Here is a 17,799-nt window from a genome sequence, read left to right as displayed (position 1 = left end):
AAGTTGTGTATGCTTTGGTTTCCTCTTTGTCCATTCACATACATAAAATTAGGAATCCCCGTAGACACTAAATAAGAGTATACTCATTTTTCTGCTCCATATTTCCATCAAAAAAGGCAAAATGTCCTTTAAGTAAACCTCAACACCAGTGGTGATATTTAAATAAAAATGTAAATCACACCAAAACAATTATATAACAATATAAGACCCTGTAAAAGTGCACAGTAGCAAAGGATAACTAGTCCTCAGGAGTCTGAGTGTATTTTCAGACACTCTGATGATTTTGCCATGCTCTGGCATTGTTGTCAATTTGAACAAATGTAAGCAGTATTTTCAAAGTCACATGACATTTTTGTATTCAGCACAAGTTCAGCTACAATAATATCTGAGAAGTATGTATTTCATCCATATACTCAAAAAAAAAAAAAAAATTACTGATGAATGTACCTGTTGTAAAAGGAGTTTTAGAACTGTGCTGGAATGTGTGAAAAAACATTACTGTACCCGTTGTCTTAATGCATGCTCAATAATCCAAGTAAGGAAATCCCAGAAAGTTGAATCAGTTCATCTGGTCACAAAGTTTAGTGGGAAAAACGTGGTGTCACTCATCCAAGTGACTTAGTCATTCGCAGCTGACTGTGTCCCCAACCTTATAAACAGGACAGTCGCATAGCGACAGAAACCAGCACATTTGCATAACGAGGAAACTGCCAGTTCGTATCATTTGCAGATTGCACTGACCATTAATTACAATGATTACAGTGTACGTGTTCTTAAAATACCTCTGTACGATGTGAAATATGTCTTAGTAATACAGTTAAGAGTACAGTAATAGCTGCCATGCAGGTGTCATACCAGTGCTTTACCCTTTAGAAGCATACCAGTGCTTTACCATTTATATTGAAATTTTAAGAAAAACGAATATACCGTAATATATACTGTTACCGTCCATGTTTCAACTTATACCGTGATTTAAATTTTAGCAGCGGGTATAGAAAATAGACCATCCCTTTAGGGTGGACTACTTAAATCCGGACTAATTGACAGAAGTAACAGCTACCTTTTGTAAATTCCTCTTTGATGTCAGCACAGAATGAAGCTGAATTAATCGGACTGAAACACACACACACACTGATATGAAATTTTTTATTACAGTGACAACAATAACAGTAGACATGTCCATGCAGGACTCAACTCAGGGTCTTTAATAAAGAAAATGAAAAGACATTTATTAATATTTTGTTTCACGTAAAAGGACAAATATGCAAACATGTGCAATGTGCTGCAGTCTTTCGGAATTCCAGAAACTGTCATCTTTTTCTTCAAACCTGTAAGCCAATCAGCAAAACAGTGTAAACATCTGAGTTTATGACATGTAAAGAAATTACTTTACACATTTGACAGTAGAGTTTGTGTAACAAAAGAAAACTTTAAAGACATCTTTGTGTCTATCTATCTATCTATCTATCTATCTATCTATCTATCTATCTATCTATCTATCTATCTATCTATCTATCTATCAGGGATGCCTGATGGTTGTAAAAGTGGGGGGGGGATTACGCTTGGAGAAGTCTGGTGGTGGTAGTGGGGCATTTGTGAGAGCATATAGTTTTTGTAATATAGTTGGCAATGTTGTGCTGTGAAAGCTGTTCTTACATTTTCAATGGGTGGTCTGACCACAGAACTACATAGTGCATAGCCTGGGCGGCTAGTGGGAATGACCATTGTCTTCTGTCTGTTACATTTCTCATACCATGTGGAGTTGAACACACTGACCTTAGCATTTGGTTTGGTAAACTTGATTTTTGGAAGTGGTCTCACTGCTGCTTTGACCCTAACCTTCTCACTATAGTCCAACGAGTGAATTGGTGTATTTAATAAAATATGGACAACGTCCTCTGATTCCACTGTGGCTTTATTAGCAATCAGCAAAGCTAGCTTCCAACAGAAAAAACTTCTTGACTAAACACGACTATTCTTATCCTTGCTGTATGACTAATGACAGAAGACAGGATTCTTGCGTGATATCATTGATAACCCCTCCCTCAAAACTCTGAGTATTCACCAGCACAGTCAGCTCCACTGACTGGTTCACTGATGTTAGGCGCTAAATCCAGAGCCTCTGGCAAGACCGACCCAAAGGGAAGTGTTCTGTTACTCATGTATTTTTATTGCTAGTTGAATGTGTTCCCCTGTGAAAGCTTATTTCTATGGCGCCACCTCCTGGCGTTTAGTAATTTGCAGCAACATGTTTGTGAATCTCTCTCACTCACTCATTATCTAAGCTGCTTATCCTAGTTAGGGTCACGGAGGGTGCTGGAGCCTATCCCAGCGCTCATAGGGCGAAAGGTCGGGAAACACCCTGGACAGGTCGCCAGTCCATCGCAGGGCAGACACGCAGACAAACACACTCACACACACATCCATACCATACCTGCATGTCTTTGGACTGTGGGAGAAATCCGGAGCTCCCGGAGGAAACCTACGCAGAAACTCCGCAAACTCCACACAGAAACTCCGCAAACTCCCCGGCCGGGGAACTGAACCCAGAGCCTTCTTGCTGTGAGGTGAAAGCGCTGTCCCTGTTTAATGATGTCATCAGCAGGAGTCCGCTATTGTTTTGATCAGAAAGCAGAGTCTGCAGGGCAGCACAGTGGTGCAGTGGGTAGCGATGTTGCCTCACAGCAAGAGGGTCTCAGGTTTGATTCCTTTCTGTGTGGAGTTTGCATGTTCTCCCCGTGTCTGGGTGGGTTTCCTCCCACAGTCGAAAGACATGCAGATTAGGTGAATTGGAGACACTAAATTGCCCCTAGGTATGAATGTGAGTGTGTGTGTCTGCCCTGTGGTGGACTGGCGACCTGTCCAGGGTGTTTTCCCACTTTTCGCCCTATGAGCACTGGGATAGGCTGCAGTACCCCCCACGACCCTAATTAGGATAAGCGGCCTAGATAATGAGTGAGTGAAAGAGCATGGTCTGCTCTGCTCTGTATTTTACAACTTCTTCGATTTTATGATGGTATTTGGTATGTAATCTAAATTGCAAAGCATATTTATATTAATGAAGGGCATATTCTGAGTTCATGTTTATTTGGTATGAACATTTTTGGAAGGAAAGAGCTAAATGGCATTAACTTGGCTAACAAGTTTAATTTCTACCTGAATGGTGCGTTGTTTGTTGCTGTCTATCGTTTCTTAAGGCATTGTATGCATATTTCTCAATGTTACCCTAATCCATCTGGCTTCAGTAAAGGTAGAGGGCAGGACAGTAAAACAACAACCTCTGGCGGGCTAGCCCTCGCGTCTGAAGAACTGAACAGCACGGCAGGAGCCAGCTATTCTACAGAAGCAAGGTCAACTCTGCAAGTAAGCACACAGTCCGTCCAACACCACAATGTCAGAGAAAAACTCTACCAGATCAAAAATATCTCGTTCATCTAGACAGTCTGGAAGTTCATCCAGACAGTAAAGCAGGTGCCGTGCAGGCACGTGCAGAAGTGGAGGCAGCTAAGGCAGAAGCAGCATTTGCTGAAAAGGAGAATGAGTTGAAGTTACAGCAAGCAGAATTAGAGGCCTCTACACAGTTACAAAGAACACATCTGGAAGTGTCACTAGAAAGGGTACATACTGAGAAAAGGATTGCAGCTGCAGAGGCTAAAGCAGAAGTCTTAGAGGCAGCGGTGATCCAAGACGTTGATGAGGTTCTCAGCAAAATAGATGTTCCAGCTGACGACCCAGGAACATGTATAAAGGAATACATAGGAGTCGCTCAATGAACAAACACTCCAGCCATGCTCATTGTAAGCGCCCCCACAAGCAATCCAGAAATACAGGCCCCTAAATGTACACCTACGTTTGCCTCTTACCACAGAATCTACACACCAGGAACTGAATTGCCCGCTCAGCACACTCAAACACAAAACTCAGCCATGGTGGAAGACATAAAGAAACATTTCGTGTCCCAAGCAAGGCATAGTGGTGACCACATGCATAAAGTGATATCATACACCAGTTATACAGAGCAGCCATAGTACGGTTGTTATGTTGGCACTGCCTATAACAGAACGTTTGACAGTTCCCACGCGATGCCACTCATCAGCAAAGTGGACCACTACACACTCAGCTGGACGGAAATCAAAATATGTCAGACCTTGTAAGATACATAGCTCGGCACAAGCTTGTGTCTACAGGACTCATGCAGTTCAATGACTGTCCCCGAATGCTATAGGGCTTGGAGAGCAATATTTATAAATGCTATCAGAGGCCTTAACCTCTAAGTGAATGAGCAGCTTGATCTTCTCATGAAATGGTTGAGTCTTTGAAATGGCAAAGACTCATCTGAACACGCCAGGCGAATAAGAACTGTGCATGTGAATCATCCAGAGCATGGACTCAGGGCTGTATGGGATCGGCTTGATGAATATTACGGCACACCAGAGGTCATAGAGAGCTCCTTGTTCAAGAGGCTAGAGAACTCCAAATAGAGATGGTCACAAACTAAGAGAACTGGGGGACTTGCTAATGGAAATGCAACCTGCTAAGGCAGATGGTGACCTACTCGGACTTAGCTACTTAGATATACCTCGTAGTGTTAACACCATGGTGGAGATTCCCAAACTTGACCCATAAGCCCCTGTTGTGCTCTTACTAGGCAGTGACATAATTAGGGCTCATAAAGGCTGAAGATAGGTGAATGGCCCACACAATGCACCTTATGCCCTGTTCATGAAATACAGAATACTTCGGACTGTGACATGTTTCAGACGACAAAAGATGAGGACACAAAGGCTCCTTCCATAGAGGACATGCAGTTCCTGAACACAATGGACCGAGAAGCTTACAAGGATGAAGGACACAGCTAGGTGGCTCCACTACCTTTCAGAGCTCGATGGCCACGGCTCCCTGACAATGGCGCACAGGCACTTGAACACCTCAACTCACCGCTGCGATCTTTTAGGAGCAAACCTGAAATGAAAGAACAGTTCATCGAGTTCATGGCAAAGACCTCTCGGGGTGGACGCGCTGAAGTAGCTCTCCCACTGAAACCCAAAGAGGAACACTGTTACTTACCCTGGTTTGGAGTCTACCACCCCAAGAGGCCCTCTCAAATAAGAGTCGTTTTTGACTCTAGTGCACAACATAAAGGCCTATCTCTGAACCAAGTACCCCTAACCTGACTAAACCTTAACAATAGCCCGATAGGGGTTCTCCTTCGGTTTTGGTCCTCTCAACAGTGAACAGCTCGTACGATCCTCTTGGATTTGTCTCCCCTGTGACAATTCAAGGAAAGGCACTTCTTCGAGAACTCACCACAGACTCTTCTGATTGGGATGCTCCACTGCCGACAGAAAAAGAGAAGTTATGGGACAGCTGGAGAGATTCTCTTCAGGAGTTACAGAGCCTAAGAATCCCTAAGCCTTGCACGTACATGTCATCATCTGCGGCCAAGGTAACAGAAGTCTGTGTTTTCTCAGATGTTTGAGAGAAGGCAGTAGCTGCTGTTGCCTATTTGAAGACTGTGGATGCTGATGGAAAATGCTATATAGGATTGGTCTCAAAAAAAGCTAGACCTGCTCCATGCCCAGAACACAACATATGCCAATTGGGGCTTTGTGCAGCATTTATGGCAGTAAATCCGGCTGAGGTCATCATCTTTGAAATACACATTACATTAGATGCAGTCACCCTCTACGCATACAGTAAGATTGTGCACGGGTACAAAGAGAAAAGGAGGTTTTATGTACACTTAAACAACCGAGTGCAAAGAATCAGATGACCTCACACTGCCACAACAGTGGCGATTTGTACACACAGAACACAATCCTGCAGACATTGCAACACGTTCCATCCCACAGTCTATCTGAGAATTAAAGTATGGTTCACTGGACCAGAATTCTTGTATCAGCCTGATGACGTGCTGCCTGCTGTACAGACATTCAAGCTCCTGGCGCCGGAACAAGATTCTGAGATCTGGCCACAGGTGAAAATCCTGTCAACCACAGTGCCCAAACATCTGGGGTTTCAGCCCTTCAACCATTTCTCATGCTGGAGTTTTCTTACAAGAGCTATTGGTGCCTTGATTCATATCATGCAGTGCTTCAAGAAAGGAAATGACAGCGCCACTGAGGAACCTAGGGGATGGCACTGGTGTCGCACACCCCTAGCGGTGGATGTTCTCAATCAATGCACGGCAGTCATCATCAGAACAGTTCAACATGAGGCCTATGAAAAAGAGCTGGAGTGCCTTGAATCCAATGTCAACATTCCAAAGAGCAGCCCACTTTGGTCCCTGGATCTCTTCATTGACCAGAATGGACTGTTAAAGGTTGGAGGGTGTCTTACTGAAGCAAACTTAGGATCTGATGAGGAAAGACCATTGATCTTGCCTGGACGCCATCACGTAGCTACCCTCTTAGTACGTCACTTTCACAAGCAGACAAAACACCAGGGATGTCACTTTACCGAGGGAGCTGCCCGATCTGCCTATTGCTGGATCATCGGTGGCAAGAGACGTGTGAACAGATTGATTTTTGAATGCATCCGTTACGTGCGGCGCACTGTGGGTTCGTTTGTTGTGTGCGTCTTGTTTCCCTCCCTGTGTTTCGCTCTCTCTTCTACGCTCTCCTGACACTGGTACCCAGCTGTGGCGCGCTGTCAATCCCATCTGGCCTGGTGTTGCGCCCCGCCTCCTCTCTCCTGTTCGACCAACCAGGGAGGGAGTGCCCCTCTCGGTTCAACCAACCGGACGCGGAGTGCCAACATTTAAAGAAGCTGGATGTGCTGTGTTTTCAGATTTCGATCTCGTTCTGTGACTGTGCTTTCGTGTTTTTCTCTATTCTTACAAACTTGCCATTCTGTGTACGACTTTTGGTGTTTTGGTTATCGCGGGGAGAAGGACAGGTAAGGCAGGGGATCCCCGCGGTAGCATTCACTGTGTATAGGGACAGGTTAGAGGTGGGTGCCACTTCTGTATTTTTGTTATTAGATAGCTAGTGTAGTTAGGTTTCCTTTGGTTCTGCCACCTATTTGTTTTGTAGTTCAGTGTGTGTATTGGTGTAGGCATTTAGCGTGCTTTTTGTTTTACTAGTTTCTTTCCTTTGGCACCATCTGTCGTCCTCTCCCATCTTCATGTGGTTTTTTTTTGTGTGCGTTTGTAAACATACTTGTAAATATTTTGTAAATATCACTTTGTAAATATTCCCAATATATTGCGCACTTTTTACACATTGATTCCCTGTGTCCGTGTCTTTCCCCCCCCCCATCACACCGTCCCAAACCAGCACAGTTGGTGGGTTTCCCTTATGCTACGCCCCCTCTACATACCCCTAGACACCATACTACACCGGGGACATAACACATCACATGGTGAAAGCTTAGAGGCTGGTTTGAAGTTGGAGGTTTGTCCTCCCTTACCATCATTCACCTCCATGTTAAAAGCCAGGACTCATAAGCCACTGAGGTAACAACCGTTTATAATAGACATCAATAGGAGGTTTGGGGAGGTCAGACCTCCGTACAGTAATTTTCAACTGCCGTAGGGGGTGCTATCCGTATTTTGACATGGGTAGACGGTTTTTGTGACTTCGAAGTGTTAAAATAGTTATATTATCAGTACTTTAACAGATTAGTCTGATAAATTTCCTTGTATTTATTTTTCTCTTTGAAGTTTATTTTTCTCTGAAATTTTAGGGCGGATGGTCCTCCACTGCTATCTATCTATCTATCTATCTATCTATCTATCTATCTATCTATCTATCTATCTATCTATTTATCTATCTATCTATCTATCTATCTATCTATCTATCTATCTATCTATCTATCTATCAGTCTAACACATATAACACATGAATATGCTATATGTAGAACTTGCTTGGACAATCTTATGTCTATCTTTAAGCAAACAGGTAGTTTGGTTGTCAGTGACTACTACCGACCTCAGGGAGGGTTTTGTGTCTTTTTTGTGTGTGTCGAAGTAGGTAACTGGCAATCGTGACATCACAGGGGATTTAAATTCTCCGTCTTCCAGCTGTGCATAAAAGTGACCTAGACCTCTGTAAATGGATGGGTGAGGTGGCTGCCAGATGAAGAGGCTGTGCAGTGAGGCATAGATGACATCACACGCCAGCAGCACCAACATTTGAAATGGCTTGAATTGTGCGGATCTAGTTATTCCATTTTAGTCTTCAATTCTGTCCTACAGTTAGCAATGTTAGAACTGATATGTTAGAGTGAGAGTAACAAATGTGAAGTCAGTGGTGAGAAAAAAGAGCTCACCTCATCTCCAATAAAGAGTGGCAGCCCATTCTCTGAGCATCTGCACGTTCTGGCTGAGAATGACTGATCTCCTACTCAATTCCAATGGGACCTTGCCGTAGCCACTGCCCTCAAAGAAGTCTGACACTTCTTGTGGAGAATATCTGGAAAAGATTATATAGAGAGAGAGAGAGCATTTAAAAAAAACTCTCCTCCATTCACTGTGCACTTTGATTTTGTGCATTGTAAATGTACACTGAAATTAAATGTTATTAATTAATTAAAAAATCAGTGGAGTAAAAATAATAATAAGGTGGAAGGATATATTTTACCTTGCACTACAGAGAGAGTACAGAACTTTAAAGCAATTTCATTTCAATGGTTTTTGATTGTTTGACTGTTGACTCCATACGCACACCATGCAGTAATCCAAGATTACTTAATGTTTTTGTAAATGACCTTACCTCTTGCCAGGTGTCTCCTTGTTGATGTTGAAAGCATTCTTGAAGTTGTATCGACTCAGGTATCGCTCATTAAAAGTGGAAAACTCAATACATAAGAACCTGGCGGCTTAAGGAAAAGAACGAAAAAAATTGATGTTGACACTGTTTGAAGCAGTCTCTTGATTAGCTTGGTTATGAAAACTGATGTATTTGCTGTAAAGCCGGATGGGTATCCCCCCCACGGAAAAGTCGCTTTACCTGTGGACATCTGCTTTGTCAAAGAAGGCTGGCTCAGTCGCTGAATGTGTCATTTCCGTGATCTCAATCTCGTGCTGTCTTCCATTCAACTTCTACACAAAGTAGAGGAGGTTATTTTTCACGACCATGCCGAGGTAATCGTTAAGCACCTGTGGGATAAGATATATTTTTATGATTCCTTTTTACTCTTTAGGTAATGATTGGAAATGAGGCCAATGAGGAGGAAAAGGCTGAGGTAATGACTTCAGGTAAGGAGAAAGAAAACGTTAAGCTCTATTACCACAATGGAGCTGATGAATTAGTTTACCAGGCTTTGTAAGTGAATGGGGTTTTACAAAGCAAGATTCGGAGCAACACTCACACCTTTGAGAGTTATCTCATATCAAACTTCTAATCCTGGGTTATCATATATCAAAAGCTTGTTCTAAACTAACTTTACAAAGCTGATAAATTTATCAGTCGAATTGAATCAAATAATGTGTAGGCTGCAGCTGTGACCAGTGCCAGCAAAGTGATTAGGATCAACCTTACAACGTAAGGGAGCCGATTAGATCATTTGCTTATTACATATAAAATTCACCATCGTAACCGTTTACATTCCAGCAGTAGCAATCATGTCACCATGCAACGATACAATTAAGTATGACTAATTCGATCTTGTGAAAAAAATTACTGGTTCTAGCTGTACCCACTGCACAGAGTCTTCGTTTTCTGTTCCTAGGTTTGGCGTGATGGCAAACTGCTGTTGGGTTCTTCTTGTTTGCAGCAGGGATCTATTCTCTTGTGTGTAAATCGCCTGATTCCTTTGGCTACTTTTGCTTTTGCAGTCTATGTCGGCTTCTACAGCACAGCATCACACTGTTTACAATTACAAGACTTTTACCCGATATTTTTTTCATAGCTGTCTTCTGCAATAGCAAATTTAAATTAATTAATAATCTAATACTTTCTCATGCACTGTTATTCCACATTAACACTCAAAGCCTTGTTACTTTGTTCTCCCCCGTCATTAATTTGTATTACAGATAATTCATTAAACATAGAAAAAAATCAAGATTTGAGTGATTCTATGAATGTACTGTATCGGCTTTGCCCTGCTGTTGTGTCTTTTAAGAGTTCTTCAGTCAGTTTTAACTTTGGATTTTAACTCACTGGTAAGTGTCACAAACTGGTGTGGGAAAAAAAAACAAACATGAGAGACAAGATAAGAAAATAAATATGTATATTTCCCCTGAAAATACATCCTAATACATAAAATGATTTTTTAGAATAAAAAAAATGAAACAAACTGTAAAGTATCAGCCTCACTGTGGCTGCTGCATCATCTTTTTACATATGCATCTGTTTTGTTCTTACTTTATGTATTTAAAGGGAGACTTTGACAATAATAACAGTTCCACCCAACAGTTAACAATTCCATTACGTATTCCATGTTTCACAACATAGCAAACATGCGCACAATCCGAGGTGATATTAAGTTGCCCCGGCAAAGGAATTTGTTAAGACTGCTGTTAAAAACAAACACATTTTAACACAACCCTTTTTCCCCCTCAAAACCTCTTTGAAAAGAATGCTGATTTAAAAAACAAACAAACAAACAAACAAACAAAAAAACCCACAGAAAAAAAAAGCATGACATTCCAATGTATTTCTGAATTTTAACTCTCTTTTCATATTCATCATCATCCTCATCATCTTCATCCCTGTCCCCATCATCTTCATCCTCACATATGACCAAAGATGTCAGAGAAGAGGAAGGTGTCTTTTTGGGTACTGCTGTTCTTACTTGCTGAGCCACCTGAGGCGTCATCCATGGCTGCTTCCCCTTCCAGTACAGGCAAAACTTTATCATGTAGGAAATCAATGATTTCTGAAATAAAAGGTGAACATGAAATAGTTAAAAAAAAAAGCCTGTAACTAATTGTTGTGTTGATTAAACAGGGCCTTTGGCTCAATCAGTACCTGTTAAATTGAGCTAGGGTTTTAAAAAGATATAGAAAACATGGTTTATACATCTTTAAATCTATAAATCTTTATTATAAAAAATGTATAAATACGGTTTTATAAAATGATTATAGAATTACAGCAGTTACACAACCGACTATAACGCACCTGAATCACTGCATTACACGTTAAAAATAATAACAACATTGTGATATTGCAAAATGGCTAAAAAAAACCCAACAACAACAAAAAACCCAAACCTAAAATGAAGACTCACCGTCAAAAGATTTTGTTTGCCAATGGGGGACACGACGCACTTTAAGCTTGTGGAAACGCTCTTGCACATAGGCTGGAGGGACATCCCTACAAAATTAAATAACACACCCGCCCCCCGCAAAAATTACACAACATGCACACATATGCTGAGTACATGCAGTTAAACAGATAACTCTAGAATCAACAACTGGGTGAATAAGGTGTGTTAGAGTAGTGAGAGACAAGACTCTCAACACACTCTTTATAACAGTGTGGCTTCTGCTGTGTGATGAGAAAATACAGCGTCAGGCTTACCCCATAGTGTGTGTGAGATCCTCCCAATTCACATCCGCAATGTCTTCAAGATTCAGTTGATACATCCTGGAAACAGAATAGCAGAAATACAATTCTTTTAAAAAGAAAAAAAAAAACCACACACACACACACATACATACACAGACTGTGCTTGAATGTGCGTTTTTTTTTGTGATCTTTTGAAATTTTTTTGTATTCTTTGAATTAAACTCACGCTTTAATGAGTTGGATTTTCCATTTTCTCGTCTGCTTTAGGTCCTTAACAGCATATGGTGACATTTTGGCCTTCACAATTAACATCCTAAGACCAAAACCGAAAATGATTCATCGAGTAACATTTGTGGGTCATCTGTGTACCACATTAAACTCCACAGTGTGGGACTCTGTTACAGCAATGACTGAAAATCTGTGCAATAAGACGCATCAGTAGGATGGTGAATGTCAGTTACAGACTGGGTTTAAACTTTGAAGAATGGATAGTCGAGGGTTTGAATACCAGGTAAAAACAGAACTGTGATTCTTGCAACCAGCAAAAAATAACTGACGTGAACACGCACGTAAAAAAAGCACCTCACTCAGACTTTGTGGAACAACTTACCATTTCTCCCGACACTGTGTCCAGGCACGAGTCTTTACTTTTTCTGCCAAATGTGTCCAGGGAAGGTTGGAGTAGAGGTCTGTGCGGCTGATCCTGGCTGTTCCAGGGTTTTCTTGGGCTTCGGGGTCCAGTTTGCTGATGAAGTGATCACGAACAGCGTGCAAAAGACTCTGCATTTCTTCATCACTCCAATGGCCTGTCTTCTTTTCTACAGAACACAGATATTGTAAGACATAATCTAGTCAACCACAACGTATCCCAATTAATTAATAAATGTGTAATAAATATTAGTGTCTAATGAATGAATCAAATTCCTCTTGGATCATTTACAAGTATGTTGAGCACTATTACATTAGAGGTTGATACCCCCACACCCCACCCCCCAAAAAAAATTAATATTAACATAACCCTTTAAACAACAACCAAAATAAAACAATTAAAGACTTAAAGACAATGAGAAATACCAATACTACAATATCTTGAAAAAACCCTTTATCTGATACTGGCTGATGGACCATGAGCCATGTACAATGACTTACTGAGCTGAGAAAAACGCTTCTCCAACGCAGCAGGACTTCTGCCGGTCAAATCGCTGAGCTTCTTCCAGTCATTCCCATGCAAACTGTGCAATTTACAAAGGGATCGAATTTCTTCTTCTGTAAACCTTGTGAGGCAGAAAAATAGAGGGATGTCGTCTTCAAAACAATATATCCATGACACCATAATGTTGAACTGGTTAGTTCAAAGCTTCACTGGTTCATAGATTTGTTGGGCACTGTCATCAATATCTTTGCATTAGAGCTAGTTTGTTTCAAACATGCTATTAAGCTGAGTAAAAAAAAAGTTTCCTACTTACTCGCCCATGTAGTTTCTGTCGTCAAATAAGTTTCTCCCACGCATGTAAATGTCGTGACAGGATCGTGGGATTCCTTCAGCTTTGGACACAAAAGTTTAATAGATGCGATTTAACAAGAAACACTTTTATTTATGATTATGTCTGACAAAGTCACACAAATGTTCAGGACTCTTCTTGGTTTTCAAACTGACAAATCACTGCGGTTGGTTTACACTGGATTGCTTAATACTGGGTTAAAGAGAGCACCCATCTGTTCTCCCAGGTTCTCACTCAAGATCAGTCTCTACTTATTAGGTGAACACCCTGAGCCAAAAAAGGAAAAAAAAGAACAGAAGAAAGGGACAGGAAAAAAAGACCAGAAGGGTAGAACGTTGGACCTTCAGGACTGGATCTGGGTAAAACTCTAGTTTATGCCATACCTTGAAACCATAAAATAGCTTCATTTGCTAAAACCATAAAATGTTTTCATTTGCTAAGGCTGCTGACAGCTGATACAGGCCCTGCCCTTAAACAATAAAAAGCTGATAAAATTAGACCATATATATCATATATTTGAGCCAACTCAACAGAATCACACAGAACACTTAACAGCGGAAATGAGACTTACAAATTTGTCCAAAGAACCCGTGGTCCTTCTTTGCCTTCGTTATGCTGTTCTTCTCCTCTGGGAAACGTGAAGGATAGAAGAGCTTGACTGCGTTGTCGATTCCTGTGAGAGCCATGAAGTCTTTGACGTTCTCGACTAACCTCTCGTTCTCTTGCTTGGAAAAGCGTCCGCTGCGCAGAGGGATGCCTGGAGAGCCCGAGAAGATCGAAGCCAGTAAAGGACAAACTCAAAACAAACTGATACACTATTGTAGTTCCACAGCCTTTGTGGAAGATCTACATGCTTGACACCGGTCTAACCAATTTGAAATACAATCGCTCTTGTGGAACAATTTCATACAAACTTTCATGCACATAAAACTGCCCTGACGTTGGGTTTAACTGAATGTACACCAGTGTTTCCGAATACTTCTCCTATTGACCCACATCTCTGCATATATTATTTTTCTCATCTGCTTGAATACACTTCACCCAGCTTATAATACTGTGGATGATACAATGATGAGTGAAATCGTGTATTAGAGCATGGACAGACCTAATACGTCTGTGGATACCCCAAGAGCAGGATTTGAAAACACTGATGTTCTTTCGAAATAGAATTAGTTTAATTCCTTAGATTATAACAACTAAAATTCCATTGACTCAATCTATGGAATGTTCAGATCAATGCTTACCTTTCCTTTTGAACTCTTTGTATCTAGGCAAGTCATATGCTACCAGACGTCTGATCTGTTGAGAATCTTTGAATTCTGCATTGGGAACAAATTCTTTAAGTTCATCCAGCTCTGTCATCATATTCAGTTCTTTCTCGTCGCTGTTCTGTTGGGGTTGCTGTTCGTTCTCCTTTTGCCTTTTTCCCTGTGGCGTCAAGGATTTTGTGAGCAGTGTCGCACGAGACATATCTTCTCCATTAAAATCCCTTGGCTGCTCACTTAAAATCTCTGATTCGTCTGAAGTACCTCTTACTTCTCTCTCTCTCTCTTTGTTCTTAGGTTGGGAGGTCTTTACTCTTTGTCCTTCTTGAATAGTAGCCTCCACAGTAGAGCTGTTTGCATCCTTTTCAGTGGCGGTCTCCTCCGATGTGGTTTCTTGAATAATAGGTTCCTTGGTGGAGCCATGTAGTCTGTCCTTTTTTCTTTTTCTTGGTGTCTTCTCTATTGGTGGTTCTTGACTAGTGGGTTCCACTGAGGACACGTCTGTTTGCGTCTCCTTCTGTTTCTTCTTCTTTTTCCTCGGCGTCTCCTCTATTGGCGCATGTGGAGTAAGGAATTCCGCGGAGGACGAACCTGGTTGCATCTCTTTCTGTTTTTTCTTTTTTTTCCTTGGAGTCTCCTCTATCGGTGCATCCCTAGCAGAAGATTCCATTACGGATTCATCTGTGTTCCACTCTTTCCGTTTTTTTTTCTTCTTCTTTTTGGTTGGCATTTCCTCTACTGCTGCTTCTTGAGCAGTAGGTTCCACGGTGAACTCATCCGTTTCCCGCTCTTTCTGTTTCTTCTTCTTTTTTTTTGTGGGCATCTCCTCTACTGGTGCCTCTTGATTAGTAGGTTCCGCGGTGAGCTCATCCGTGTCCGGCTCTTTCCGTTTTGTCTTTTTTCTTTTTCTTGGGGTTTCGTCCGCTGGTGCACCTTGAATGGGAACTTCCATAGTCCACCCATTTATTTCACCCTCCCCTTGCTTGTTTGAGTCCGTTTTCTTCTGTGACGCCTCTGCAGGTATTTCGTGCTGAGACATCTTGTCAGAAATACCCACAAGCTTCTCTTTTGTTTTGTTCTTTTTCCTTGGCATCTCCTCTCCAGTCACCTCAGAGACTTCTTCTGACATTGTGTCGCTCCCTCTTTCTTTTCTCCTTTTGTGCTTCTTCATGCGCTTCACATTCTCACCATTTAGGCCCATATATTCCTCTTGGCCATCAAGAGCATCTCCAATCCTTTTTTTCTTCTTTTTCAAGTTGTTTTCCTCAGTTCTTTCTCTCCATCGCATCGCTCCATCGCCCCTTTCACGTTCTAGAGGAAAACAATCCGAGTCTGACGAATCCATTTTCTTAATCAGCTCTTTTTCGGAGAGAAATTGAAGCAGGGAATCTACACGGGAATGACAGAAGAGCAAAAACAACTTAGAAACAATTGGCATTGGGCCTCATTCACCAATATCTTCCACAGTTTCTTCTTAAATTTGTACTTGAGAAAGGTCCTAAGAAAAGGTCTACGTCAGATTCATGATGTGTTCTTAAATGGCAGAATTGTCTGCATCTTTGTTCTTATAATGATGAATCCCACTGTCCTTGCAAATTGTAAGTGCATGCCAGTTGTTTCAAACTGGCAAAGCTAAACCTCCCACCAATCCCCATAAAAGGGCGTGAAACTGCAGGGCTGTGCACACACACACATAAATCTATGGAACCCCATTTTCGCCATATTATAAAAATTTGCTCAATTCCGACTTTATTTCTCACAATCCTGATTTTTCCTCACAATTCTAACTTTTTTCTGGCAATTACAACTTTTTGTCTCGGAATTACTGAGTTCTTTTCTAAAAGCCAACAAGTAGCTTGAGCCATCACTTCTGCTCTCACTTTAATGTTTCAGTGCAATGCATGTACAGTAGCAGACAGGAGTGAAGGCTACAATGGCTGTGTCTGCTCTTTTAATATTTATCCATATGTAAAAGTAAAACTGACTCTCACACACCGGCTTGACAGCCTGTCTGGTTTCAGATGGTATAACCCATCAGTAGTGTATGTAAAACTACTGCTTACTTATCACAGTCTCCATCAACTGTTATATTCTCATATGTCTCTTTTTGTTTGTTTTACAAAAGTATGAATAAATATGCACTACATTCTGGGGTGGTACATGAAGTATTAGTGTAGTGCTTATTTATTTTAAAACACCATGATGCTATGTAAAATAATAAAAATAATTATTTTTTACAAAAAAAATAATAAAATATTATTGTTATTTAAATCCTATAATAGTATACAAATGCAGAATTGAAGAAAACGCAATAAACAATTACTTTGCACAAACATGTCAGCACTCAAATGTGCGTAAGTGTGCTCTTGAGTGTGCGCAGATTCTGTTCTTACCGAAGAACAAATCCCAAATAAGAAAACATTGGTGAATGTCAGAGAACTGCGTAAGTGGGTTCTAAGAACAAACTTCTTAAGAACGATTGGTGAATGAGGTCCATTGAGATCTCCATCTACATAACAATTATAACTTGCATTCGTGCTTTAACATCAGCTGAACGAAGACTCTACTGTTTGACTGACTGTTGCACACATATCGTCATCCAGACAGGAAAACACGTCGATAAAGCAACTGAAAACGCTGACGCGGTGTGTTCATGTAGCTAAAATAAAAACATGCAATTTAAGCACTGTAGTTACAAGTTTTTTTTCTCAGGTAACAGACAACTAGTTCTCGTGGCAAGAACAAGTGTGGCATTCAGTATTAACTCTTAATGAGCCTACATACAACAAAATCCTCGCAATCAGACGTCCAGAACTTAAAACACTCGACTAACAAGAGTTTACTTACAAATAACAGACGTAAAAAAGAATGCAGATCAAAACAAGCCGTCATGCCGTCACATAGTAACTACTCTAACGAAAATCTCCATTATCTCTCGCTACTCTCCACGCTTGCCGCCAGCTCTATTCTTGCTTACAGTAATTTTATACTGCCACCATCTGGACGGGAGTAAAACAGTCCCACACAACGGTATTTACCTCCGACAATGTGGTTGTGTTTTCGGTGCCGTTTGTTCGTCTATTTATTTGTCTGTCTGTCTGTTTGTCAGCAGGATTACGCAAAAACTACCGGGCTTATTTTCATGAAACTAGGTACAGAGGTGTAACATGGGCCAAGGAAGAACCCATTAAATTTTAGAGCGGATCTGAATCACAGGGTGGTTCAGCACTTTCGTTAACATTGCGAGACAGGACATTTGGCCTTGGCGGAGGTCTGCGCTGTCCAAGTGCACTTCTAGTTTATTTATTTGATAAACATCAAATGTGGTTTTCAGTAAGAAAATTAAAACAATGCGTAAAAAAATACGAATACGTATGACGGTAATGAAAGAGAAAACCATGCGCGTCAGGGTATATTTTAAATGTCACAAACGATCCATTTTTTTCCTACGGTCTTTTCAGTTTATGAATATAGTGTTACTGCTGTCTGATTTAAATAATGTATTTTTTGGTTTCTTTTATGTCCATTCACGTATATAAATTAGGAATTTTCATAGACACCAAATAAAAGTACTGGTAT

General features: G+C 41.0%; 1 protein-coding gene across 1 annotated transcript; it reads right to left on the bottom strand.

Moving 5' to 3' along the window:
- Positions 1-10,577: 10,577 nt before the first annotated feature.
- Positions 10,578-17,146, bottom strand: LOC115827636 (transcription termination factor 1-like). The gene is made up of 10 exons (XM_030791531.1): positions 17,068-17,146; positions 14,200-15,609; positions 13,527-13,712; positions 12,920-12,998; positions 12,603-12,727; positions 12,064-12,271; positions 11,680-11,766; positions 11,466-11,531; positions 11,173-11,258; positions 10,578-10,821 (listed from the first exon to the last, which is right to left on the bottom strand). Exons 2-10 carry the CDS (start codon positions 15,563-15,565, stop codon positions 10,676-10,678), a joined length of 2,349 nt encoding a protein of 782 aa, XP_030647391.1. The 5' UTR covers positions 15,566-15,609; positions 17,068-17,146; the 3' UTR covers positions 10,578-10,675.
- Between the last annotated feature and the right edge of the window lie 653 nt (positions 17,147-17,799).

This window comes from Chanos chanos, chromosome 14 (genome assembly GCF_902362185.1).
Source record: "Chanos chanos chromosome 14, fChaCha1.1, whole genome shotgun sequence".
NCBI classification, from domain to species: Eukaryota; Metazoa; Chordata; class Actinopteri; order Gonorynchiformes; family Chanidae; genus Chanos; species Chanos chanos.
This window is presented reverse-complemented; position numbering and strand designations above follow the sequence as displayed.